Consider the following 27,966-nt stretch of genomic DNA (forward strand, 5'->3'; position numbering starts at 1 on the left):
TATGAATCGACGAATATTATCTCTATTAATCGTCTATATATGCTTATATATATAGTCAATATTAGGTGTAAAGTCCAATAAATTATCTGGGGCACTAATTCCTCGTATGATGCATAAATCAACAAAATATGTGACGAAAAACAAAAGAATAATTTTGAAATACAAAATGCGTTTTTACAAATATTAAATAATATTAAAATTTAGAGTTACATTTTCACATACTATGTATTTAGAGTATATTTTTGTAGCCACAGAATTGAACTGTAGCAGATATCTTAGAAAATATTTGGAATGTTTTTTGCTTCAACCGCGAACCATTATATAGATTTACAATCAATTATGTAAGTATAGTGTTTAGACGTAAAAAATGGCGCGTTAATAATATTATATACATATTATTATAGCAGGCCAGTGTCCAGTGTAGTTATCGTTGATGACTTGGCTCTGGTGAAAACCAAAATTTTCTTTGAAAAAACTACATATTAGTATATTACATCCATTATCTGTGTGAAGAAGTAAACTTTGAATTTCGAAACTTCACATCCACGATTGGGTGTTTTGCCGAATAAATATACGCAAATTAGAAAAACAAAAAATTGTATTTCATTTTTCTCGTACATATATAACCACAATACCTGCAGTTGATGGATTTTTGAAAAAAAAAACTAGTTTTACGTCTTTTTAAAAGTGTAGAGTGAATGCGCGTGACTATACTAAAAATTGGCTAGAATGAATTAAGGAACGTTGCCCTATCTTTTAAAACAATAATACATTTCACTTTTATTACTGTGGTCTGGTGGTGGAAAAATATTGTTTGTTTAAAAATCTGGCTGCCCTTTTTTAAAACTGAAATAGCGCCCCTAACCTATACTTACTTAATATTTTGTATGATTTAGTTGATTTACACTTGTGACTGGTGAATTAATGTACATTTGTAAAAAAAAAATGGATATTTTCTTTGTTGATAGTAAAATTGTTTTACAGTATACAATATATAAATATAATATTGACAATATTGTTAGATTTAAATTATTGTGAAAATCAAATTATTCTGTATTCAATAGATATTTCGCCAACGACCATACCACGTTGAATACACCAGTTCTCGTCCGATCACTGAAGTTAAGCAACGTCGGGCGTAGTTAGTACTTGGATGGGTGACCGCTTGGGAACACTACGTGCCGTTGGCATTTTTATTTTGTTGTTCCTTTTCATCAACATTTTATATTAGAAATAATTTTGAACTGTATCAATTTATAAATATATTTTTTATGAAACTCACGCTAAAGTTCAATCATCAACTAAAGCGTTGACTCTTTTCAACACACAGTACATGTTTTTTTTCTGACCGGCAGACGGAAACGTTACTGACTTATACTATCCAAAATAAATATAATATATATTATTAACTTATCGATACATTTATCTTATTATCTGTTAAATAAAATAGTTACAAACTTTACCCGGTAGGTGGTTTTCTCCCGTGTTTTTCTGTATATAAATCAATTTGGTGAACTTACATACCGAGAACAGAAATAGAACAGTTTATTATAATATTATGGATTAACGCATGGTATGCGTTTTCAAAGGCGTGACAAAAAATAGTATGTAAGTATGGCTATAGGTTAATATTAAATTACGCCATACGACATTTTATCTCATTTGTCAAGTACCTACCTATTCCAGTGGTAGGAACAATCAGCCTGAAATATTTAGAAAAACTGTTAAGAAAAATTGGTCGGTATTTATTATTATTTGTGTTCGTTTGCGTTGGTTTTCTCGCTTAAAATTCCACCATTATTATTAATATTATACAATAATTCATTTTTTAATTGCACATTTTTTTCGTTTTGAAACCAACGACATCATGGTAACAGCTCTCGTATTACTTCCACTTCCACTTCCACATCTTTTTTTTTTTAATAAATTCACAATGCAATTTAGACTTATGAAAGTAATACAATATTACAATAACAATAAATAATAGAATTATTAGAATTATTTCAACAGTATTTTATAAATTATACAAAAATATATAAATGGTACCTATACTGGCTATACTTACTACCAATACATAATATATAGCCAGTACAAGTCACCTATACCTCTGTATCATTTGTAGCTGATTCGTGTAGGTAAATATTTGATATTATTTTTATAAAATATTATATAAATATCAATAATGTTGTTTAATTTGTAGGTTGTATAAAAGTATATTATGATAATAATATTGTATATAATTATAATTTATAACATCACAAAACACAATAGATGAAAAAAATATTTTTATAGTTACCAATATATAAGTACCCTAAAGGTCCGATGAAGGTCTTAAATACAGATTACAGGAATAAACCAATATTTTATTGTTATACAGGAATATTAATTATTTTTTTATCATTAAATCGTCGGCTATTGTTACACAAGTGTATTTGTATTTTCTGTAAATTATTTATTTGTATGATACGAAGGTTAATATGATATAATTACAAGGCGTAATACACGTAACATTTTTGTCACAGCATTTTTATCCACATAGTTAGTAATAAATAATAATCTAACATAACCAGCTTATATGTTAGAAATACTGAATAGTTACTATTCAATAGTACCAGACTGTTGAGTATTTTGGATTTTCTGATGTTAAAGTCGTCTACATAGGTATTATAATATTCTATCGAAAGAGTAATCCTTAAGAATTTTCTATAAGAACAAAAATAAAACGTAACAATTATTATCTTTTTACACATCATAAGAAGAATTTGCACAGTATTAAACGAAGCAAAGCCAGAGAAATTTACAGTAGAAACGTCGTCATCAGTGGAGCCGAAACCTACGAAACCTATACACAACATGTACCCAGGTAGGACAAATATTATTGCCTAATAACTTAATCTTAAAGTCTATCGAAAAATTATTAAAATTCACACTCCCTTGTCTGAATATACGTACCTGAGTGGATTTAATCAATGTAATTACCTATAGTAATTTATTTTATTACCTATTATAATAATTGTAATATGGCAGATTAAATGAATGTTTATCAAAAACATTGCATTTATTATGTATAATTTATATTTAATTATTAAAATATTAAATAGTGACCAGGTACATAATATTTTTATTATTATAAATTACTGTTATAAACTATATTGAGTCAATAACAACTTAGGTACCATAAAATAATGTGAATAGTTTCGTGGTATAAAATATTGATAATAACAAAATTAATCTATATTTTTTGAAATGATACATACCTACACGTTAAAGTTTCATGTCGTGCGAATAACATAAAAAATAACTAAAATCGTTATTCATTGTTTAAATATTGAATTTCGTCCATATTTAAACTTAAAATTTTCAGAAAAAATTAATTTTTAATTTTTTTTTGTTTTTGGAAGAACCGTGTAATACATTTTCAAGATTTTTGACCAAGTGAAATTTATTTTATCGATTTTTTTTCAAAAAATAATATTTATTTTACATTCTTATACAACACATAATTTTAAAAACAATACATTCAACGCTCCGCTTTGAACAATAGACATAGCTAATGACTAAAGCTAAGTATATATTTAGTCATGCTAATAGCTCTATCAAATAAACGTATCACTTGATGATACAGGCCGATAGACCGTATCCGTTAAGAAACGTTTTTCGTATAAAATGATCGATATAGGTAGGTTTATAGTATATTATATTATTATCATTGAATTCAATGATCATTGATCATATATTATACATACCTTTGATAGTGACTACTCGGCACCTAATGTACAGTAGAGCAGTAGGCATATAAGATAGATTTATGCATATACCTACCATAGTAAGTTCATAATCCTATTTATATTATATATTTACCTACCTACATTTTTTTATATGTATTTCTTCAATTATACATAGTTTTATTTATTAATATTTATTCTAATTACTTAAAAGTTATAAGTTATAAATAGTTATAATTATAAATAATTTAAGACATTTCAATATTTTATGAACTGTGGATAACATCAATATGTAGATCTCAATAAGATTAAAAATACTGCAATCTATTACCAAATTATAATATTTAATGATAAATGATAATACATATATATGCATGTTTTTACTAAAAGTTAATTCAATCTACTGAGGAAGCCGGAAGGTACTAAAGTATAAATATAATATTTTTTTCCAAAAATGTTGTGATTAAATTCAGGGCTCTGAATGAGGGGGGGGGGGGCTGATGGACCTTGAGTACAGGGGCTCGTTGAAATTTATTTGTAATTTTTGAAATTTTACTAGAAATACTTATTTTATATTAAATAATATTTTATGAAATATATATAAATGTATATTTAGTCATTGATTAATGATATAGTTAATTTGATACCTATAAATTATCGTGGTTGCAGTTTGCATCATCCTTATCGTTTGTAAGAACAAATATTATTCCAAAAATTGTTATACCTATATGGCTATATGATATATATGATATATATCATATATATCATATAAATCATATCTATATGTAGATGGTAAATTATTTTATTTTATAAAGGACATAACATTTTAGTATAGGGACCCAAGATTGTACGTGGACCGCGGGGGCCCTGATTAAATGACTTAAAATTATGTAGCACATATAATTAAACGTTAATGCTTTCTAATGTAATGAGTGTCTTAATTAAAATGGATCATCATTCAACATGTAGAGATAAATTACATAGTTTTAAATAATACGTCGGGTATTATGTTATTATATATTATTATTCTTAACTCGTACAGCCGTACGTTATGTTACCTACTAACATCTGCACTGTTCGGAAATTATTCTTAAATCGTATACAATAGCGCAATCTGGTGACAAAAGTAAGCGGCAGAATAGTAATTTGTACCAGTTTACATAATACTCGAGGAATTGGAAGCGGTGGTTATCTGTCTTTGTTTAAAACAAACGCAACATACTTTATGGACGTATTCTATACCTATTTCTAAGTTTCTAACGTATCGATTGATATAATGAAGTGATAAGGTTTGAATTTGTCATCTCGATCTCGTCTATATTTAACATCGACTTTCCCACATTTTTGGTTTTATCCACTCAAAATTCTAAAAACGTACTAAAAAAGAGTAATTAAAAAATTGACATACTTAAATTATTGAAGACGTTATAATAAAAAAAATCATAAATGCGGGAAAGTCGATCCCAAGAAGACTTGACGTCTGCAAATTCAAAACTGTTTACAGGATTCGTATCGCTTCATCTTTCAATCGGTACATACGTTGGAAATAGAACATGTTTATAATCCTAGTTGCGTTTGTTAGAAAAAGACAGAAAATCACCGCTTCCAATTCCCTTTAAGCTATAAAAAAAAAATAGTACCATTGATTATAAATATAGTATTTATAATCAATGCTACTACTATTATTATTATAACCATGTGTCCTTGTCAAGGCTTTATCTATATCACCCATCACCTTTAACCAAATTGTATACTTATATAGTGACATATTTAAACGCAACGTTTTAAACAAAAATTAATTCAACCATTTAACTGTTTTACATAGTCAAATAAATATTAAATAATGTTGTTATAGAGTATAGACCATACACGCTTAAAGTGTTTTTAGTAGTTATATAATGAAAAAATATATATATAATTATTATAAATTATAATTAAATTCAAATTTAACACATCGATCAGAGTGATATACCAGACACCTGCTGTCAGTCTTGTAAAAGTACTTGGGCACAGTATTTGTCATTAGAATACTTTTTTACAAGAACGTACAAATTTTTAATTTTAAACCAAATATCCAACCATTGGGATTTGGGGTCAACTACAGTTCTCTAATCATTATTCTCGCGTTTGTTTATTAAGTTAACTATTATAAATACATTTTTAAACGGCAAAGCTATCATTATTGGGGTTCCTAATTTTTCTATTTAGTTAAAACAATTTACTCAAGTTCAATAATAATAATAATAATAATAATAATAATAATAATAATAATAATAAAATCATATAGTATAACTTTTAAAATAAGAGTAATTTGTTATACCAGGGGTGGGCAACTGGCGGCCCGCGAATCTTTTTTATCTGGCCCACGCTACATTTTCAAATTACATCATACAATAATTTCAAAGTCAATAGTCTATACTCTATGTTACGTCTATGCTAAATTAAAATGCATATTTTGAATAACCTTTTTTTTTGCTCTCCATACTGGCCCGCTAAATTTTAATTTTCTAAAAATTGACCCTCTAATAACTTTCAGTTGCCCATCCCTGGTTATATTATACTACACAATTAAAAAAATATTTATAACTAAAATTTTTACACTTAATTCTTGATTTTCATACAAATTCCAAATGTTATCAGAGTAAGTAACATCTTGTGAAGATCTAATCACTCTAATTATTAGATAAACGTCTTCGATAGGAATGTTTACGTATAATTTTCTATTATTAGTCGTACAGGAATCAATTATTTTTATTTAAATAATAAACACGCAAATTTTACTTAGTCATTAAAAAAAAAATAAAAAAAATAATAAGAATTTGATATTATTTTAACATGTACATGTCATTTAAGGGAAATTAACGGTAAGGCATGTTAATTATAGGGATTAATACACTTATTTTTCTCATTTTCTATTTATTAACCACTATTTAAAATAGATTTAGAACAATTTTCAATAAGAAATTAAGAACCAATTATTATTTCATATCTGTATTAAAATTACTGTTATCATTAAATCACGACATAGTAAATTTTGTAAATGTCACCGAATACATACTTCAGGTAGTTCAATTGAATTATTATGAAAATTGGGCGAGTAAAATAATTAAATAGAGTACTGCAAAGTTATGTTGTTCTGCTTAAGTTGCGATATACTCAAGAATTTCATTAAATTATTTATATTTAAAAATTTTTTTCAGAATGGTTGATAAATAGGAAAGGATGCGTGGGGTGGATTAATCAAATTATTTGAACAACCCACCTAGATTAATTCGGCGCCACTGCCTGTTGGTACACAACGAATGAATGTGGCCTATTTAGAAATAGATAATATAATGTAAATATTATTAAAATATACATTATTATATTACTTTTAATAGTGTGCAGAGTACCAATAAATAATTACAATAATAAGGTAAATAACCTAAAATTTTGAATTCACCTTTTCCCACGTGATTTTTATGAAATGAAAATGCACTCTTATATCATTATTCATTAAACATAAAAATTTAGTCAATAGGATTTTAAATAATAAAATACATAAAATGACATTGAAAAAAAAACCATTAGTATATTGCATTGATTGATGATTTGATGGTATTGCCTGTTTATATAATTAATTTTATAAAAGTGAACAGCTGTTATAACTATTTTGTCAAAAGAAAAAAATGACAGTGTATGCTTATAACTTGTAACAATACAATGTAAAAACGTTTACATATTTAATGATATATATATTATGTATAGCTACATTCAATATTATCCGTTTGAGTTATAAAATAATTGTTAAACCTATCTATTAATTAATATATAGAAATAAGAAACTAGAACAAAATCTATATAAAAAAGAAAAAAAAAACTTTAACACATTCTCAACAGAGTAAATATATTATAAGTATACACAAACAAATAGCATTGTTTAAAAGTTAAGCTAGCTTGCTTTGCTATATTATAATATATAGCAAGAGGAATAAAAATGTAGGTAAAATTTGAGGAGGGGCAGAATAATAAAATGAGCAAAAGCTGAACCAGGCTGAAAATAAAAATGAAATAACTCACAAACCTTTACACGTTTACATTATGTGGTGAAATAGTAATGTCAAAAGACGTTCTACACATATTTTCCCGTGATACAATATAAATTATTTAAAAACAGGAGCAATGAGTATTTTAATAATAGTATAAATGTTTAATTTTACTGGGACGACATGGTCTAAATATATATATATATATAAATATATATTAATAAAAAAAAAAAAAAAATATATGTTGGCCTAAAATTTTAATCATTGACCACAAGAAAATTGATGGACTTTAATAGGAAAACAAACAAGGGGTTTATTCCTTCTTCTTTGTCTCTGGATTCTTTTTTCCGATTGGAATAGCTGCTCGAACTCTGTAATAAAATTATAAAAATAATTAAAACACAATATAAATTACTGCTATTAAAACTATACTTGAACTTGTATTTCTTAACTTGAATATATATAAAATGAACGTATAGTATCATACATTATACCTGTATTTTTTTTAAATTATTATTATTGGAGGGAGGGTGATAATATTTTGATTTTAAAACGAGTTAAAAAGTATAATAAAATATTAATTTTGTAATGTTCACTATTTTTTTTAAAATAAAATTAGTACATTGATAAAAACCAACAAGATAACATAGATAATGGTCTTGATAATAGTCCAATTAATACCTATACTAATTTTAAGACCAATAAAATTAATTATGTTGTACTGAATTATGAGTTTTTGAAATAGAAACAATAAATACAGATGTACTTTCTTTAGTGCTTTACATATTGTTATACACGATAATAATAAAAAAAACCCACTTGTTAGTCAATTCAGCAATCTTGCTTCTAACTACTTCAATATTTTGATCAATTTGAGTCTTATTGTTCTCATAAACTTTGGGTAGTGTGAACAGAGCAATAAATCCTGAAAAAAAAATGAATTAAATAATTTATCTATATAATATACAAAAAAAATATAAGTACCAATAATTATGAGTGTAAGGCCGTTGAACAAAGCGCCAACATATGTCAACACCCAGAGAATACCAAAGAATTTGGCAGAGTCAACCAAGTCTTCAGCAAGTAACAAGCGACGAAGTTCAACCAATACGGCATTGATGTGCACAACAGCTAATTTGCTCAGTTCTTCAGCTTTTTCCTGTGGTAGCCTGATGTCCAAGTCAAGATATTCTCTATAAAATACAAACAAATAAATATAATACAATTGATGACAATTATTATTGATTAGTTTTTGGAATGGACGACTCACTGGAATGGGTGACTTTCATTAGTTTTATTTACTGTCTGTAGAGCAGTTTTATACAGACGTAAAAGAATGCATCCAGATTGTATGAACATAGCCAGATAAGCAACTACGCTAATCAGTGACATATATGCGAACGACAACAATACGACTAACGTAGCACCAAAAACAATGCCCGATGATACAGGATCTCTCCAATATACCAAAGCTTCAACTGTAAACAAATTAAAAAATAACAATTAAGATATTATTATTATGTTCATAGGTAATACTAATATCATTACAATAGTTTGACTATCTTTATGATAATTGATTAAATGATAATATTCACATATTAACAGAAGTATTATATTGTATTATTTTCAAATTCGAATCATTTGTAAGTTATGACATCCCTACCTAATGTAAAAACATTAAATGCCCTTAAATCAGCATAACATATAATATTGATTATATTTGGGAAACAATTTTAACTCATCAAAATGCGCGTATTTATAAAATAGAATTTAAGAGTACTCGTATTACAATCATATTTACAAATTGAACATAGACACATAGCAAGCGCTTTTGATTTTCATTATTGTATGATATATAAGACGCAGTACATACATTTAATAAAGCATAGCTCCATTCATAACTTTTACACTACTTTGGGCTGGCTCGCCAGCTGTACCAAAGTTGTCATACAATATTGTACACAAATTTATCAAGTAGTAAAACGTAGAAAAAAAAATTAATAATTAACAATACTTAAATTTTAAATAGGTCAACTTCTAGCTTTTGACCTCAAACAATATTATCATTCAGTTACTAAGACCAAGGAAAACGTATTTAATAGTACTTAAATTCATTGACTTGATATACGTAAATTTTAATGGATCAATAACAACCAACAGGTAAATAGTCTATAGAAGACACCACAGTAAAAAACAAGGGTGAATCGCTAAGGAGTTTACAAAACTTCGACGTCAGGCCAATACAATTTACGTCAAACCACATCAAACGAATTAAATTAATACAGTGTCGAATCGATTTTTACAAACAGGTAAATCCAAAAACATCTGTATAATATTGGTTTGATGTTAGGAATGGATATGAGTGAGTTAGGTTTGGACGGGTCGGCTTGGATCCGCGAACGTGGACAAAATTTGTCGATTCCACATCACCACCGCCGCCGCCACCAACAGAACCACCACCACTACCAACCACAATCGGGAGAGACGATGGCGTTTCGGTTCGACAATTACCCGGGTAACTGTAAAAACTAAAAATCGCCGATTCAACAAATACACACGTCAAATAATCCTCAAGCGAACTCGTTTCAGACTGCCGGAGGGGGAAGAAAGCCAGAGGGGAAACAGCGGACCGTGTAACAAGTCGAAACGGCCACGTTACCGAAATGAATTTGAAAAAAATCCCAAACACGAAGAGAACGAAATTAAAAAATCAAAAGAAAGTAGACCGTTTTTCGCGTTTCGTCGTCGCAGTTGTAATATGACACCGTCTCATGATTCCTGAAATGAGCGTTCGATCAGGGATGACCATATGCGAGCGCCGCGCACGTCCCTCGGACACCGTCAAGCGAACAACACATACCTGGTCCCCTTTCGGGCAACGGGGCGGCGGGAGCGGAATAGCTGCTGTTTGACCTGCTGTTGTACTTCTTGGGCGCCATTGCTTTGAGACGGCGGTGAAGATGGAACGGTGCGAAACGAAACGGGGTTGCCGCGTCTGAGGGTTAAGGAAAACGGAAAACAACGAACGTTGACTTCGTGTGTCTCTCTAACCGTTATAATGTTATCGAATATTAATATACGATATTAAACGTTTGCCGTACGATGTACACGACACTGACTACTGAATACTGCTGAGCGCACACGTCTGAACAAACACACACTGTACGCGGACGTTGGATGAGATCTTTGTCGGAGGCCCGCGCTGGCAGACACGCACCACAGCGACGGCAACAACGGCAAGACGACGGATTCCACGTTGCAGCAGCCCCCTCCCACCAAAACGATGTCCATGACAGCAGCAGCAGCAGCAGCTGTGCACCGCCACCGCCGTTCCATCGTCCCACCAACGTCGTCGTAGTCGTAGTCGTCGTCGTCGTCGTACGTACAACAATAACCGCCGCCGCCGCCGTCGACTATAGTTCCACATGTGCGTGTCGCGTCCGCCACGACAGCGACGAATATCAGTACGTGGTACACGCGTCCGAATACGATCGACCGTCATCAACACCCGCGCCAGTAATAATAATAATTAAAAATTATTATTTTTACTATTTACGGGCTCGCGATTAATTTCGCAGCACTCCGGGCAGGTGTTAACGACGATATAGTAGTATAGTACGGCGGTCGGTCTTCGACACTGCGCGTGACAATATGATTGGAATTAAAATCGGTCACGTCACACGACTGAAATGAATATGATTTTAAGTGTACCCATGACAATAAAAAAGGCGACATATTTCTCACGTAATGTTTACGGCCGCGGTCGTATTATGAGATTATAACGACAAACACTCGACGGTGTTGTTGTGTAGATAAAACATTTGACATTGAACCGTACATTGTTTACGTTAATATTTAACCATGTACACCGGCGACACGTACCCTACTACAACCCCAAAACTTGTTTCAAAGTTATAATTAACACTTTTCGAGCATAGTTTTTGTTTTTCCACGGTGCGCACAATAATTCCCGGTAAAGATTAGTGTTTGATTGATTAACGGTTTATAAAAACATTATACAGCTATCCATTGGGTAGTGGTAAAATCTTCCGTGTCAACATTAGTTATGTGAAGTACCTATTGTACATTGTATTCAACATTTATCACAAAATTAGTAGTTTAGTTATAGTTTACTAAAACAGTCTACTTATAAAACTTGAATTTTGAATGTTCATATTATTATAACGTACAAACAAAGTCCATAACAAAGCTAGAAGAATTTATATATATCAGAGTACATCAATATCTTCAGGGTAGTTAATTCGGGAATTTATAATTTCCCGACATAAGTGAACAATAACGTACTTCGTCTTAGAGTAAACCAGAATGACAGTTACTAAAGGTATATATAGTTTCCAATGTTTAAAGCTTTTAAATCTTCAGTTACACCTATACACGAGAATTTTAATTAATGATGTAATGGTCGGAACACAAATGTCTCCAAAATTAATTCAAAACAAGTCTTTTTAACCAAATATTAATACACAAATATAGTTCGAGGAAAACGTTATATAAACTAATAACCATCAGTGTCAGTCTTGGTCTTAAATTTCGGTGAGATATTGTTGCAGATTAAAATATAATAGTCAAGGCCAAAGTGAAACGAGGAATACAACATAATTTGTATATCTTCTCTAATACTAATATGCATGAAACCTTACACAATAAGAGTATAATTTTTATTTCGAATTTTATTTAACTTGTACAACTATTTTATGAAAATTTTTAGAACGTGCTACAATATTTACTAAATTTTTATACACATAATAATGGTTCATTTTTCAAAATTATTTTTTAAAATTCAAAACAAGATGTACTTATATTTACATAATTAAAGCAGAGTTAAATTTTTTTTCAACATAGAATTGGATATTTTTGAGATGAAAAGATTATGTGTATGATTATAATATAAACATGTCTGATTAAATAGTCTTTAATTTAGAATTTAAATTTCTGGTTATTTATATTTTATTAAGAATAATTCACGAATAATACAATTTATATTTTTTATTAACCTAAACTTAATCATATTCATTATATCCTTTAATACTTAAATATTCTTTTCTTTTTATTTAAATAACAAATGTAAAATGATATAATTAATAACTAAACATGATGCAACAGCCATACAGGGACGTAAATTGTAATAAAAGTAAATAGGTGTAAAAATAAAATACAAATGACCTATCCTGCATTTCATAAAATTAAACCACTATAATAAAAACACTAAAAACAATGAAGTTTATTAAATTTGATTTTTTAAAAGATTCAAATATACTAGAATACTAGATTATATATTAAATAATTTAAAATGTTCATATTTCAGTGTCTCTTTATTTAAACGATTTGCGTGACGGAGTATAACTATTACATAAAATATAGATCAAATATGACGTTTTTAAATATTTCATCACAGAAATCATGGCCATTGAATGAATATCTCTATGCATATACATTTAGAAATATTGTTAAAAATAGAAACTAGGGTCACCGCCTGGAATGAGTCAAGCTAACATTAATAATGGCCACCAAATCTAGCTAGATATATGAGCTCATCAAAGTATAAAACATTACCTGTTCAAAATGTATTTTATACTACGATATTACACAATTAATAATTACATAATAAGCTAATGAATCTAGTGTTGGTTTATAAACAAATTTAAATATGAATAAGTAAATTAATCGAGGTATGAAAAATAAATGTATACAAAATATAATTATTCAAAATTTTAAGTGTAAATACTTGAGATTTATTAAAGATCTTCACTTATTAGTTAATATGTCTAGCGTATGGGATATTAAATTTTAAAGCAATAAGAATCATAACATACGAAAACAGTGAAGAACAATTGACAGATAGTAGTTGTTACATTTCTAGGGGATTGGAAGTTATGATTTTCTATCTTTGTCTAACACACACGCAACACAGGTTTATAGACGTGTTCTATTTCAAAAATACAGATTGATATAATGAAGCGATAAGAAATCTGAAAACAGATTTGAATTTGGCATAGTTTTTTTGAGATCGACTTTACCACATTTTTAATATTTTAATTACTCTTTTTTAGTATAAAGTTTTTAGGATTTTATGGGGATAAAACCAAAACTGTAGGAAAAAATCAACGAGATGAAAAATTCACATCTGTGTCCAGAATTCTTATCGCTTCATTATATCAAACGGTACGTTATATATAGAACACGTCTATAATCCTATGTTGCGTGTGTGTTAAACAAAGACAGAAAATCACGACTTCCAATCCCCTAATAAATATAGTTTTTGTGAAGTTTTTTTTTACGTTCGAGAAAAATATTGAGAGAATTAAAAATGAATCTTTCTAAATACTTCAATATACCAACACTATAGATTTCTATTTTTCTAAAGAATCTTTTTAAACAAGGAAATAAAAATGACCAAGTCAAAAAAAGATAAAAATCTGTAATTGATAAGTTATTTCTTTTATAGTTTCATTCATAATATAAAACAATATAAAATAATTAAGAATTAATTGGAAACTAAATTCATTTAAATAAATATCATAAATACAATTTTAATATTATTTTCATACTCTAACGAAGTTAAGATAAACTTTGACATGTATTTAAGATGACAATCGGGTTATCTAATAATATCAATATAATAAAAGTGTAATAAGGTTTAAAAAAAATTTTTAAAAAAAGGGTTTTTTCCAAAATTTTTTTTCGTAAAAACCTTTTCCTGGAAATTACGAACAATTTAAAAAAAATTTGAGCCAAATCGGCCCAGCCGTTCTCAATTGAAGAATTGTTATACATTTTTGGCTCCATTTTTATATATATAGATAAATAGTAAAATATAATATTGCGTTAAATGATAAAACCAATATATTGGGCGCACTCTATGTGACAAAATATACACTATGCTCAGTACTGTGTATAAACAATAAACTAACCGTTTATAGGCCAGAGGGCACATTATATAATTTAGTTTCATTCAATAGCTATTATAAATATAAGCATTTTTTAATTTAAAATAATTTCGATTATTTTTTATTTTTAATAATTTATTCAAAAATTAAAATATTAAAAATCTATCTGGTCAATACACAGATAATATTCTTCTTTATAAAATACAATATAATAGATGCCTTTGCCCTAAACTGAACCAGAAAGTTGTAATCGTGGAAATACGAAATATCTTTGTTCCTATATTATGTGGGATATAGACAGAGAAAACAAATGTTGGTGTGGCGGCCCCTTATGTAAACTATAATATAATTGAATTTCAGTTGGTTCATTAAATGTAACTTGTTATTACACATCTATGTTAAGATGCAGCTAGAAAAATTTAGAAAATATTGCAGCTATATAAATTATAGTTGATATTAATATATTATGTTGTTACGTAACAATGCTCGTGCAAAATGGGCGGGAAGAATCAAGAAATACGACCCGATATGTTGAAACGGTGTAAGTCGTAAGAAAGATGGGTCTCGTTTATAAATGTTTAAAAAAATGAAATCTTGCTTTCTTGAAAAAGCCAGAGGTACTAATAAAATAGGTAAGAATGCGCAACGTTTAGGTCACTATTTGGTTTCTATCACAGCGCCATGCCTCTTTATTATATTTTCTAAATTATAACCATTCAGCATAGAACTATACTCTTCGATCACGTCGGTGTGTGTGAAATGTGAATTACTCATTACAGTATTATAAGCGATGATCAAAGAGTCTAAAAAACACACCTGTTGAATGTTGGACCCTATAATACATATTTTATCATAGGTATGCATTGTTATGAAATCAACTGGCAAATGCGTATCAATTATTGAGAACGTCCATCGTATTTTCTTTAATTCGTTCATTTATTAATATAAATTGATTCTTTTTAATCAATCACGCAGAAGTATAATTATATGAAATAAAATATATTTAATTCCACTTGTTCTGAACATCTTAGAACGCAAACATTAATTCTAAACATGTGGTAATAATAAAGGTTATGCATATATTTGAACTAGATAATGCTCAATGTTATTAATTTAGAATATGAAATACAAAGTTTTTATACAAGTTCTACTTATATAATTTAACTATTATGTTGTGACATTTGATGACATAACACAAAAACAACACACTGTTGTCCTTGTCCTCTGGTCTTTCAACTATATATTAATATACTAATATTTTTCGAAGCCAGGCAAATAATAATTAGTTAATAATTTAATATTAACGAATAATAATTGATATATTATTAATAAGCAATTTTTTCTTAGCTTGTACAAGTTATGTAATAACGATAACCGAACACGATAAAAAATAAATTGTAACCAATACATATCCCATAATATAATTTATATAATTCGTATTTCGCACGGTAACCCGGGTAAGTATAACTATTGAAATCGATGTTAACGCTAGTAAACCAAATTACTTCCATTAATTGCCTTTGGACAGGCGACAAATCCGAAGGTTATATTATAATGAAAAAATAAAGTGTACTGTTAATAGTGTTTAGCGAAATAGCAACAACTAACGAATACGACTTTCATCGATAGTAGCGAGATTTGACGATAAACATTCAACTACTAGAGTAAAAATAATACGATAAAGGCAATAATTTTAACTCTGTTTAAATCGAATTGCCGACATCCGTATGAATAAAAAAATTAAAAATACAACTACGAGCTACTCCCTCTCGACCATGTGATATACATAATAATATCAAAAACTAACGCCTACGGAGGAGAGAAGAAAAAATAACCAAACTGTTGTTTCGCTCGTAAACTGGAGGAGTGCGTCATAGAGTCTTCAATTATTTTCGCGCGCGCGCGTGCGTTATTACACGAATACTTACGTTTCTCCCTCTTGGAACCCATTGTGACTTTATTTTGAAAAAAAAAACGATTAATATCAATGAAACGCACTCGGAAGATTGCTTAACGTTTGGCGAAAAAAAAACAAAAAAAACTGTTACAATTGCAGAGTTTTCACCGTGCGGTCGCTGCTCTAGTGTTAGCGACACATATCCGGGGGCGCACAAATCGTTTTTCGCGTACCTACGACAACGTCGACGACGAATCTATTTTTACGGCTCACGATCTAATTATACCGTTAAGCTAGAAAACGAGCGGATTTTTTTTTATCAAGGAGACCGGGCACTGCACGTAATACTGTAATAGACGGACGGCGACGACTGTTGCAGTGGTTGGCCGTAACAATGAATGACAGCGGCGGCGGTTACGAGTACGACGACGGCGGTAGAAAACGAACGGACGAACGAACACGAGGAATAATGACGATGACTGATGATGACGAAAATAATAATACAAAAACTCAATGCACTATAATATTATCGAGCTTCGCGGCGCAATAAAAACTAACGGCGGAGAGCAGACCAGCCTGCATTCGGTTGTATTACGATAATAATAATAATAATACGACGTTATTGGCGGCAAACGCGATCAATAGGACGAGGGAGCCCGCCACAGGATACGGCGCTGAGGGGTAAAGCGGCAGGACGAAGAGGCGTAAAAAAAAGGAAAATAAAACCAGCTGACGACCCGTCGACAAAATATCTGGCCGATGCGACGGCGCGGAGTTTAAGGGTGGGGAGGGGACGCCGCCGACAATAGAAGCAGCTGCAGCTCGTGTGGCCTATAAATTATTATAGTACTCCTATGTAGTCTTTAAATGTCATCCTATGATAAGTCTGCCACCACTGCTGCCATATTATATTATTATTATTATTCGGATAGACGAGCGTATGTCGCGTACATTTTCAATAATATTACATTATGCACTTAGCGTGACCGTTCACTCGACTCGACACGGTACCCGAACATCGACAAGGTTATACGAGTTTTCACGTAAATTGAAAGCTTAACCCAACCCAACTGCGCGCACGGCGTTTATTACATTGGCCGAAAAACGGAGAATTTTGGGATGGAAGTCATAAATTTGGCATTCCGTATTCCAATTATAGAATATGAGGGGTTCGTGCGAAATTTAAACAACCCTCAAGAGCTCGTTATGTCAGGAGGCAGCGAAAATTTAGAGGGCCAACCCCCCCAACAAATCAGCACATTCGTAAAAATAGAACACCGTATTTCTCAGTATTTTTTTGCCAACAAAATTTGGGCTTTAGTACGATATGTGCGTATTAATGGTTTTTAATAGGTTGATGGTCGATAATAAATTTAGATTTGTGTATCAGAATTGCTCGGAAAATAATAATAAATAGTACTCTAAAAATTTATAAATTGATAAACGGCCAAAATGAATATTCTTGGAAACTGTTTTAAAATTTATTGAATTCATACACAATTACATAATACACGGAATATAATTTTAAAATAACTATTAACACTTTAGATGAAAAAAAAAATTGAAAAAATAAAATAAAATTCTGAAATATATATGTAAGATAATACTATTATAAATGTTCTCATGAGAATTTTTAAATCATAACATCCATGTAATACCTATGAGTAGGTGCATGAAGTAATTAGATTGGGATTGTCGGTTAGGATCTCTCAGATTTCTAAGTCAATATAAAAATATAAAAATTAATAATTTTAAGGAATATATTTTGCATTTTGTATTTTTATACAATAAGTAAATTTAGTTTTTTTTTTTTTTTAAATAATTTAGATTGTACGGTATATCTTACAGAAATATAAAAAACAACACGAAGACAAACTCCCACTAGTATAGGAACTCTTAAACTTTTTTTCTAGAATGGAGGATTCAAAAGATTCTAATTTTTTTCATAGTATGAGTAGTATGACTAGCTTACTTCACGTTTGTCACTATAGTTATTTTTAAAAAACAAAATTAAGTTAAATAACTATGGCAAAAATAATATAGGTACATAACACTATTATGATAAAAACTTGTGTATAATTTATACATAATAAATAAACCTAAAATACCTATATTAATAATATAACATACCTTTTGGTGGTAATTTTTCAGGGTTAAACCATTTATCTGCAAAAAAAAAATAGATATATTTTTAATCAAAAATACAAAATACCAGATATTATATTAGTTTTACACACACATTTTAAAATTCTATAGTAGAAACTACATATGATTCATTTTTGTACTTAACACGTGTTTAGTAACTAGTATCATTCATGCAACCATAACTAGCACATGTAAAAGCTAGTATACAATTACACGTAAACAAGTTATTTGATCCAATTTATACTAAATATTATATTATATTATATTTATTTGTACCTATACTGGCTACTTTTAATAGTAAGTGACCTACTTATAGTTGTAATACATTTTATAAAATACAAAATACATAATATATACATATTATATCAATGAACGGCCGTAAAAAATAATTTGTGATATTTAGTTACATTTTTTTCAAAAACAATTCAAGTAGTTGAAATATTAATAAATTTAATAAAATACATAAATTATCACTCACTAAGCCAAATCATAGTATTCAAAAAAATTTTTACAGGAGCTGCTACGTCAATATTATCTTCATTTTCTGTATGAGAATTCATATTTTAAACAATAAAAATCTATTAATTATAAAATTAGTCAAACACTATGCATAGAAAACCAAAAAAATTGATTATTTAAATGTTAACTTATTAGAAACAGTAGTAATAGTTATAGTTGGTAATTATTTCAAGTCAAATATTTATAGTTTTGAGTTTATTACAAACTATTAAACATCGGAATACTTCAAGCAAGCGACGACGAACAATGGAGTATGGACAATGGATAATGATTGAATTGCACGCGTTCGTAAGATAGAACCAGTCGTACAGGTAAATAATATCAAATATCCAATAGAAAATATGCATTCGCGCTGGTCAAGATTATTATTAGTTATTACAAAATCGATAATATTCTCCCACATTCATGGATATAAATAAACAAAAACGTAAACAGAAAATTAAAAGGACGTTCTACGAATAGGCAATAACCACATGATGTGTTGTTTCCGTCTTACAATATATTATATTTTAAGTTTAGAATAGAATTAAAAATCTATTATATATTGTGTAATATCTATTTTACTGTTTAAAGTGAATTTATTATCAAATTTAAAGCTATGAATTTCATTTAATGCACCTAATACTTTTTTTCGATCCCTATTATGATTTTGAATCAAGTTACCGTAAGGTATGATCATTTAAAATGTATATTAACTTATATAAGTTAAATTTAATCGTGGGAAAAATTTTAATAATTCTTGTAATAAATATGCGGATCACGAATCTACAGTGAAATATTTAAAATAAATGATAAAATGTATTGTGATTAAATTTTAACAGCAATAGTTATTAAATTACTTATACAAACGTTAATTAGGTGTTCACTATTCAATCTATTATATTTGATACTAAAAATATGTAAATTTTTAATACATACAAGTACATAACACATACCTACTATACAATATTAATAAATAAGTATTATATTATTAATATTAATCTCAATAATGAAAGCTTTTCTGTAGAATTTAATTAAAAAATACACATTAATGAAAATATTAATACATAATAAATACATTATTTTTGAATCAGTAATTAGTAATACACTGAAGACTAATACTTACTGATTCACAAAATATTAGATGTCAAACGTCAATAATGATATTATGCAATCATTTGAATATTCAAAACATTTATTAATAATAACATCATTCTATGCTATGCAATATGCTTAATATAATGCGAATCGTCAAATAGTGCCTAGTGATCTTTTGTATTTTAGTTACTGACTTGTCCACGTTTTAAATCATGCATGTTTGTGTATTTAAGTGATTTAGTATGGAAAATCGTATTTTTTTATCTTGTGAGTCTTAAAAATTAACATTTCGATAATTCAGTAAGTAATTTAAAATTATTTTTGTATTTAACTTAAAATGTATTAAAAAAAAAACTTAGTAAACAGTTATATTATAATAACTAGTACTTATTAAGTACTTAACTTATATAATTAACTACTTATTTAATGATTTAGTGATCAGTATAATACTATAATTTCATCAAATTTATAAAGTATTAATTATTTCTATCTACTGGTATTAAAGCTGCCTGACCAAATGTAAAAAATAGTTATATTTGAAAATAAAAATATAAAAATTAGTAAATAATATATAAATATTGATTTAATAATATAATTATATAGAAATTAGAATATAATTTACATGGTATATTTGTAGATAGTAAATGCTATTCTAAAATGTATAAACTAAATATTATAAGAAATATAGATAATACAATTCTAGATAAAAATTGAGTTGTTCATATCTAAGAAATTTGAAAAATAAATAAATTCATGAGTAGAGTAAGACAAAGTTTGAATCCCAAATGACTAATAAATGACAAATAATCTTAGTAACAAATTTACCATATTAATATTAAAACCAAAATTAATTAAATTATAAAAAATAAATTGTATGACATCTTTATTCTTATAATAAACTACATAAAAGTAGTGTTAGTAATATTTAATTAAAAATAAATGGCTGTGTCATTAGAGGGGCACAATAATTTATGATTTAATGACTCATTATAATAGAATAGAAAGATCAAAAGATTATAGGTTATTGGTCAACATTGAAATATTCTATAAAATTCAAGTTAATATTTCCAGGCGGCAGTTATATTAATACTTAATAATACAAGTAAGAATAGTAATCAACCATAGAGTCATCAAATATCTTTGTATCAAAAATATATAATGTATTAATAACAAAATATAACTACATGTAAAATTTTTAATACTACATTCCATTAAAACATAAATTTTAATCTATATATTGATAGTTTAGACAATATGGAAACTAAATTCATAATGTTTATCACTCATCACAATGTATTATTCTTCTAATGCTGATACTTATATTATTTACAGTTTGATGTTTATACTCAAGCTTGGGCGGCCATTGGGAGGGGGGCACATGTCAAGGACCACTTAACCCCTTGGAAAATCATATTAAATTATAACTTAATAAATATTACTATAATATTATTACCTATAGGCTATAACGACTTAGATATCATAAAATAAATTATTTAACTATACTCTGTCCAGCGAGAGAACGCAAACCGACCAAAATCAGTTATTCTGTGCATTCCCCAATGATACCAAGTCATAACTCATAAGTGAACCAGTTTTGATAGCATGGTGACGTGGGGGGATGCGCAGAATCGGCGTGTTCTCTCGCTGGACAGACCAAACATTAGGATTTAAAAAAAAAATAGTTAAAACAATAATACACACAGTATTTTATATGTTTTTAGTAATAATTACTAACGATAATAAATAAAAATTACTTTTGATTTCCTAATATAGTTTTATAGTTACTAATTTACTTATCAATGAAATATATATAATTTACATATACCTATAAAACAAAATGTATAAGTTCTCTAAAAATTATAGTTATATACAAATAAAATAGCAACCTAACTTAAATTAAATTAAAAATAATTATCACATTAAATTAGTGTTGTGTAATTTTAAATAAAAAATTTGCACAACAACATTAACTTCTCTTTATCCAAATCAATTTTTAAATTTGTTCAAGTTAGGCTAATGTACCCTTTTTTACTAGCAATAGTATTTCATCATTAAAATTGAAACTATTATCTATGATCATATTAAAATCTCTTAATCTTACCTAGTCCAATTCTACAAAATAGTTCATCAGGTCCAATCTTTATGTCACATACATCCCCTTCATCGGAATCTTTCTTAGTTGACACCTCGTTTGACACTTTTGGAATGACTTCTGGAATATCTGAAATTTTTACTTTGGATTGTAAAGTAGTATCCACAGGTTCATTATCTTGAATGATTACTGTTTTAGTAGTATCAGTAATCAAGGGTTCAGATTTTTCAGAAGATACTAGTTCTTCTACTTTTGGAGTTTCTATTTGTGGAATAGTTCCAAGATCCTCATTTTTTTTATAATACACTGGATCGTTTTCAAATAAATTATCTTTCTCTTCGTCAGATATGTTTGTATCTTCAGTTTCTTCCTTAACATCATGAACAGTTTTAGACTCCTGATCGATTACTTCATAGGTATTTTCAAGCGAAGGTGATTTTTCAGCATTAATTACTTTCTCTGTTACTATGTAAAGGTCATCATCAATAGCATTTTCATATTTGTGTTTTAACTCTTCCGATAACGTTCCATCATCAGTATCTGAGAAAATATTCTTCTGATCATTTTCTGTTATATCGGTTTCTAATTCCAATAATTTCTGATTTTCCATCGTTTAATTATTGTTAGATGTATAATAATCAATTAAAGCCGGTTTTTAAATAATAGGATAGAATACAGTCTTTAGACAAATTATTGATAAATCTACAAAGGAACTATGAATTAATACTGAGTATATAATTGTTGGTATAAAAGTAAGACTAGACAAATTGCGTAAAATTTGGTATATAAAATATCAAAAAATATATTTACTCCCTAAGACCCTACGTTCATGCAACATACCAGCTGATATGATAACTGAGCAGTGGACAATCAATAAGAAGTTTGAAACCCAGCTCGTCGAAGACTGCAATGCACTATACAGGATTACAACTGTCAACAATTATTTTACAAAAATACAAAATATAAAAATCGTAAAATGGTACATTTTTAATATTTAAGCAATAATTAATAATGTATCTACTAAACTTGGTGACTTAGCTAATAACTACAATTGTTGTTATTCATGCCATATTTGTCGGTCTATTTTGCATAAATAATAAAGATCTTTATTATTATTTATTAATTATTATTTATCCACAATAACTCACGATCAAAATATGTTTAGAATTTTTCATATACGGCTAACCTGCATGAAATGAATCGTTATAATTTGAAATAGTTTATGATGTTACTATCACATTTCCTAAAATTGATAAACACAATAATGATGAAATAAATGTAGAGTAATTACTTTATAAAAATAATAATTTGTCATAAATTCATAAATACCTATAATTTATATTTTATAGTATGTTATTACTATACAATATAGTTCAAAATGCCAGATTGCCATGTGAATTATGTTCATAGTTAATAATTCATTTTTTTTTTTAATTTCTATTTAAATTCCTATTATAAATTTAAAAATGATTATAAAACTACAGAGTAAGACAAGAATAAAACTATCATAAGGTATAAACTTTTCATAGATAAATAATTTAGGTCATTTAGGAAGATTATAATAAGAATAGCATACAAACTACAATATTATGTAATGCGTATTAATAAATTATTATATTTTTCAGTTTAATTTTCAGAATTATCTCTCTAATGCTTCAAGTGCATTTAATTAATTTGAACTTTTAAAAAAATAAGTGCATTCACTGGTAAAAAAAAAATGGCACCAGTGTTAACTAAATCATACCTTGATTATTCAAAGTTAAAAGGATCTCTAGAAAAGGTAAAACATAATCTTTGTTTCATTTATATATAATTTAAAAATAAAATAATTTAAATGAATTAGGAATTCAAAAAATAGGAAGGTAGATTATAAGTTGTAAGAAAAAATAAATTGTGAAAACAGTCCATATATTTTGTTTTGTAAGCATTTATAATACAAATTAATTTAAATGTTTTTGAAAAAATTAAAATTATATACCTACTTAACTATTGTAACTCATTATTGTAAAATATGAAATCTATTGTTTTTTTATTAATATCTACAGTATAATTTATTTATTTCAGAAAACAAGTCATAATAATTTGGATAGTATGAAAGAATCATATGAGAAAATGCCATTATATACATCAATTATGGCATCTTTAGGATTTTATTTTTTGATTTTTATTGGACTCATAAATCATATCATTTTTACTCCTAAAGTAGCTACTGAAAAAAATCGAAAGGTAAAATTGAATTTATTAATATATTTTATAAAAATTACTATACATTAATACATTTAGGGATATCCACCATTGTACAATAAATTTGATAGCATATTTTTGAGATATGTTTTTCGGCGAGTTAAAGACTGTTTTAATCGAGTAGTTTGTGGTGTACCTGGTGCAAAAATTGATATCATTGATAGAGTAACTCATGACAGTTGTTGGTCATTCGAGTAAGAATATTTTATTATAATTTATTTTTAACTATCATTGTTTAAATAAGTAATAAAATTAAAAATATTTCAGGCTTCTGGACACAAAATCTGCTTTTCTTAATTTAGGATCATATAATTACTTAGGTTTTGCTCAAAATGAAGGTCCATGTGCAGATGATACTAAAGACATAATAAAGAAATATGGTTGGGCAGTTGGTAGTTCGCGCCAGGAACTTGGAACCAACCATCTTCATTTAGAGCTCGAACAACTAACTGCTGAATTCTTAGGTGTTGAGGATGCTATAGTATTTGGTATGGGATTTGCCACTAATGCTCTGAATTTACCTGCCATCATAAATTCTGAGTGCTTAGTACTAAGTGATGAATATAATCATGCGTCTGTTATTTTGGGGATACGACTGTCAGGAGCCACATCTGTAGTATTTAAACATAATGGTATTTTTAATAAATATTTATAAAACTAATAGTTTAAAAACATTATTTGGTTATCAACAAATTTTATTTAATGCATTTTACCATAACGTGTCAGGTTTCTACGTGAACTTGACTGCCTGAGATGTTTCAAACAGTTTCAAGTTAAAAAAATTATAAAACAGTACAAAATATTTATAAATTATAACAATTGTTTTCTTAAAATCTATTTAAAACTTAATAACTATATTATTATTAATAATAAATATTTTTGTTTTAATTTTTTTTAGATATTAAACATTTAGAACAATTAATACGACAAAATATTGTTTCTGGTCAACCGAAATCCCAAAAACCTTGGGAAAAAATATTTATTGTAACTGAAGGCATTTTTAGCATGGAAGGATCAATTACAAACCTTCCAGATATAATTGCCATTAAAAAAAAATATAATGTATTTATCAGTTATCTTAATTATTATTAAATGTATTCTATTAACATTATACATTTTTAACTAATAGAAATAAAAATAAATTTTAGGTTTATTTATATGTTGATGAAGCTCATAGTGTTGGAGCCTTAGGACCAAATGGTCGAGGTATATTCGATTATTATAATTGTAATCCAAAAGATGTTGATATATTAATGGGCACATTCAGTAAATCTTTTGGTTCAGCTGGAGGGTATATAGCTGGCAGTAAAGTATATATAAATTATCATTATAACTAACGTGATTTATATTTTTATTAGTTACTAATATTTGATATTTGTATTAAAATTTAATTTTTGTCCTGATGACTGTTAAAGGTATTAATTGACTATTTGAGAGTTAATAGTCATGCTTCATGTTATGCTACTTCTATGGCACCACCTATAGCTCAAATAGTTATAACATCTATGTCAATGATAATGGGAAAAAAACATGGAGAAGAAGGTAGAAAACGGATTATCCAACTTGCAAGTAATGTCAAATATTTCCGAAGGAAACTTAAGGCCTTAGGTTGTGTAGTATATGGAAATGATGACTCTCCTGTCATTCCTATGTTGGTATATATGATAGCCAAAGTTGGGTAAGTAATACTGTAATACTGTTATTTTTGACAAAATATAATATGTTTCATAAATAACTGTTTAGTTATTCTTACTTATTTTAGAGCAACAGTCAGAGAGTTCAATAAATTTAATATAGCTACGGTTGGTGTTGGTTTTCCAGCTACTCCGTTACTTGAAGGAAGAATTCGTTTTTGTATGTCAGCTGCTTTGTCTAAAGAACAACTCGATGAAGTAATTATATATATATATATATATATATATATTATGTATAATAATTAATAAGTATGCACTTTAAAACATAAATCAATTGTTTATGACATTGTTGCAATTGCATATTTTTTCCTTAATATTTCTTGCATTCAAATTAATTTTTTACTTTAAAGAATGTGCGAAAGTTTTTCTCTCATATTATGATTAAATATTTATTTTGATAACAAAAATCAAAGACTATGTCTGATCACAGATGATATCTAAAACAAGAAATCTAATTTTGTTTATAATTTCAATAATTAATATTTTTACTTATTTGTTTTTAAGTTTCTTTTTTTCAGATTCCTAAAAATACAAAAAAATAATTATAAAAAGTATTTATTTATGCTATTGAAATCTAAAAACTAATAATTAACTAAAAATAAACAACATATTTAATAAATTAATAATATTAGTAATAAATACATATACTAAATAACAGTGACATAATTATGAATTTGCTCTGGGGGAGGGGAACTAATTTTTTTTGTTGTAGAAAACTAAACTTTATTACTTACAAAATAAAATAAAAAAAACCTTAAAATCTATTAAGAACACAATTATTTATAATATTATAATTAGATTACTAATAAATAATAAATATTGAAAAATATGATTAAAATAAGGCTTAGGGGGATCTATCCTTTCATTACACCCTTAATTATGTGCCTGCTAACCAAAATATGATATAAAAAGCCTGTAAAAATATTAAAAAGAATAAAACTATTACAATTTAGTACAATGTTAAACATAAAAGTTTCATTTTATTTATTAATTATAATTTAAAATAATATGTACCTATAATAAATAATTATTAAAGTATACTTATTTGTGTTTATAGGTTCTTGAAGCTACAGAAAAAGTAATGAATAAAATGGGTTTGTGTTATTCTAGAAAACCTAAATCTAATGAAGAAATACTGTATGAAAACCCATATTAGTTTAATGATAAGTGATAACTCATTTTATTGTTGTTTAATAAAGTTACCTAATTTATCATTAGTACATTTATTATATATATAGGGTGATTCTTTTATCATAAAACACTCATTATTTCAAAAAAGTATTCATGTTTTTAAAAACATTTTTTTAAATAGTTTCAAATTATTAAAAAAATTATATTTTTTATCCTTTCTTATTTTTTTAAGTATTTTACTTTATTGAATGACAACATAGTTTTAATTTCATATTCCAAAGCAGAATAATTTTCAGAGTATTTTGATATATAAAAATCGAATTTATGAGTTATAAGTATTTAAAGTGTTGAAATGCGGAGTGGAGTGGTACGGGGTTACCCCATAAAATGTTTGTCTACTACACTTGTCTAAACTTTAAATACAATTTTAATGATTTTTATGTATCAAAATACTCATTTTGATGAAAACATTTTGTCTATGATAATTTTTTACATAATATCAATTATAA

General features: G+C 27.6%; 2 protein-coding genes and 1 non-coding gene across 8 annotated transcripts; 2 read left to right on the forward strand and 1 right to left on the reverse strand.

Annotated features, from left to right (window-relative positions):
- The first annotated feature begins 1,071 nt into the window (after nt 1-1,071).
- LOC132931102 (5S ribosomal RNA) lies at nt 1,072-1,190 on the forward strand. The gene has a single exon (XR_009662347.1). It is a non-coding gene; the product is annotated as a 5S ribosomal RNA (ribosomal RNA).
- Nucleotides 1,191-7,271: 6,081 nt separating this feature from the next.
- On the reverse strand, nt 7,272-23,221 carry LOC132931039 (reticulon-1-A-like). Of its 4 annotated transcripts, none has more exons than XM_060997232.1 (6): nt 22,398-23,221; nt 18,686-18,721; nt 9,021-9,228; nt 8,735-8,943; nt 8,570-8,675; nt 7,272-8,121 (listed from the first exon to the last, which is right to left on the reverse strand). In XM_060997232.1, the coding sequence occupies exons 1-6, from the start codon at nt 22,996-22,998 to the stop codon at nt 8,064-8,066; spliced, it is 1,218 nt and encodes a 405-aa protein (XP_060853215.1). In that variant the 5' UTR covers nt 22,999-23,221; the 3' UTR covers nt 7,272-8,063. The 4 variants fall into 4 exon arrangements, with proteins under 4 accessions (XP_060853215.1, XP_060853216.1, XP_060853218.1 ...); XM_060997233.1 differs by lacking the exon at nt 22,398-23,221 and adding an exon at nt 19,179-19,298; XM_060997235.1 differs by lacking the exons at nt 18,686-18,721; nt 22,398-23,221 and adding an exon at nt 16,587-17,229.
- On the forward strand, nt 20,443-27,540 carry LOC132931038 (serine palmitoyltransferase 2). 3 transcript variants are annotated; one of them, XM_060997229.1, is made up of 10 exons: nt 20,443-20,596; nt 24,014-24,168; nt 24,453-24,614; nt 24,672-24,826; nt 24,900-25,264; nt 25,531-25,694; nt 25,781-25,942; nt 26,048-26,310; nt 26,395-26,524; nt 27,384-27,540. In XM_060997229.1, exons 2-10 carry the CDS (start codon nt 24,106-24,108, stop codon nt 27,480-27,482), a joined length of 1,563 nt encoding a protein of 520 aa, XP_060853212.1. In that variant the 5' UTR covers nt 20,443-20,596; nt 24,014-24,105; the 3' UTR covers nt 27,483-27,540. The 3 variants fall into 3 exon arrangements, with proteins under 3 accessions (XP_060853212.1, XP_060853214.1, XP_060853213.1); XM_060997231.1 differs by lacking the exon at nt 20,443-20,596 and adding an exon at nt 23,351-23,367; XM_060997230.1 differs by lacking the exon at nt 20,443-20,596 and adding an exon at nt 23,767-23,900.
- The last annotated feature ends 426 nt before the right edge of the window (nt 27,541-27,966 follow it).

This window comes from Rhopalosiphum padi, chromosome 4 (assembly GCF_020882245.1).
Source record: "Rhopalosiphum padi isolate XX-2018 chromosome 4, ASM2088224v1, whole genome shotgun sequence".
In the NCBI taxonomy this organism is placed as follows: Eukaryota; Metazoa; Arthropoda; class Insecta; order Hemiptera; family Aphididae; genus Rhopalosiphum; species Rhopalosiphum padi.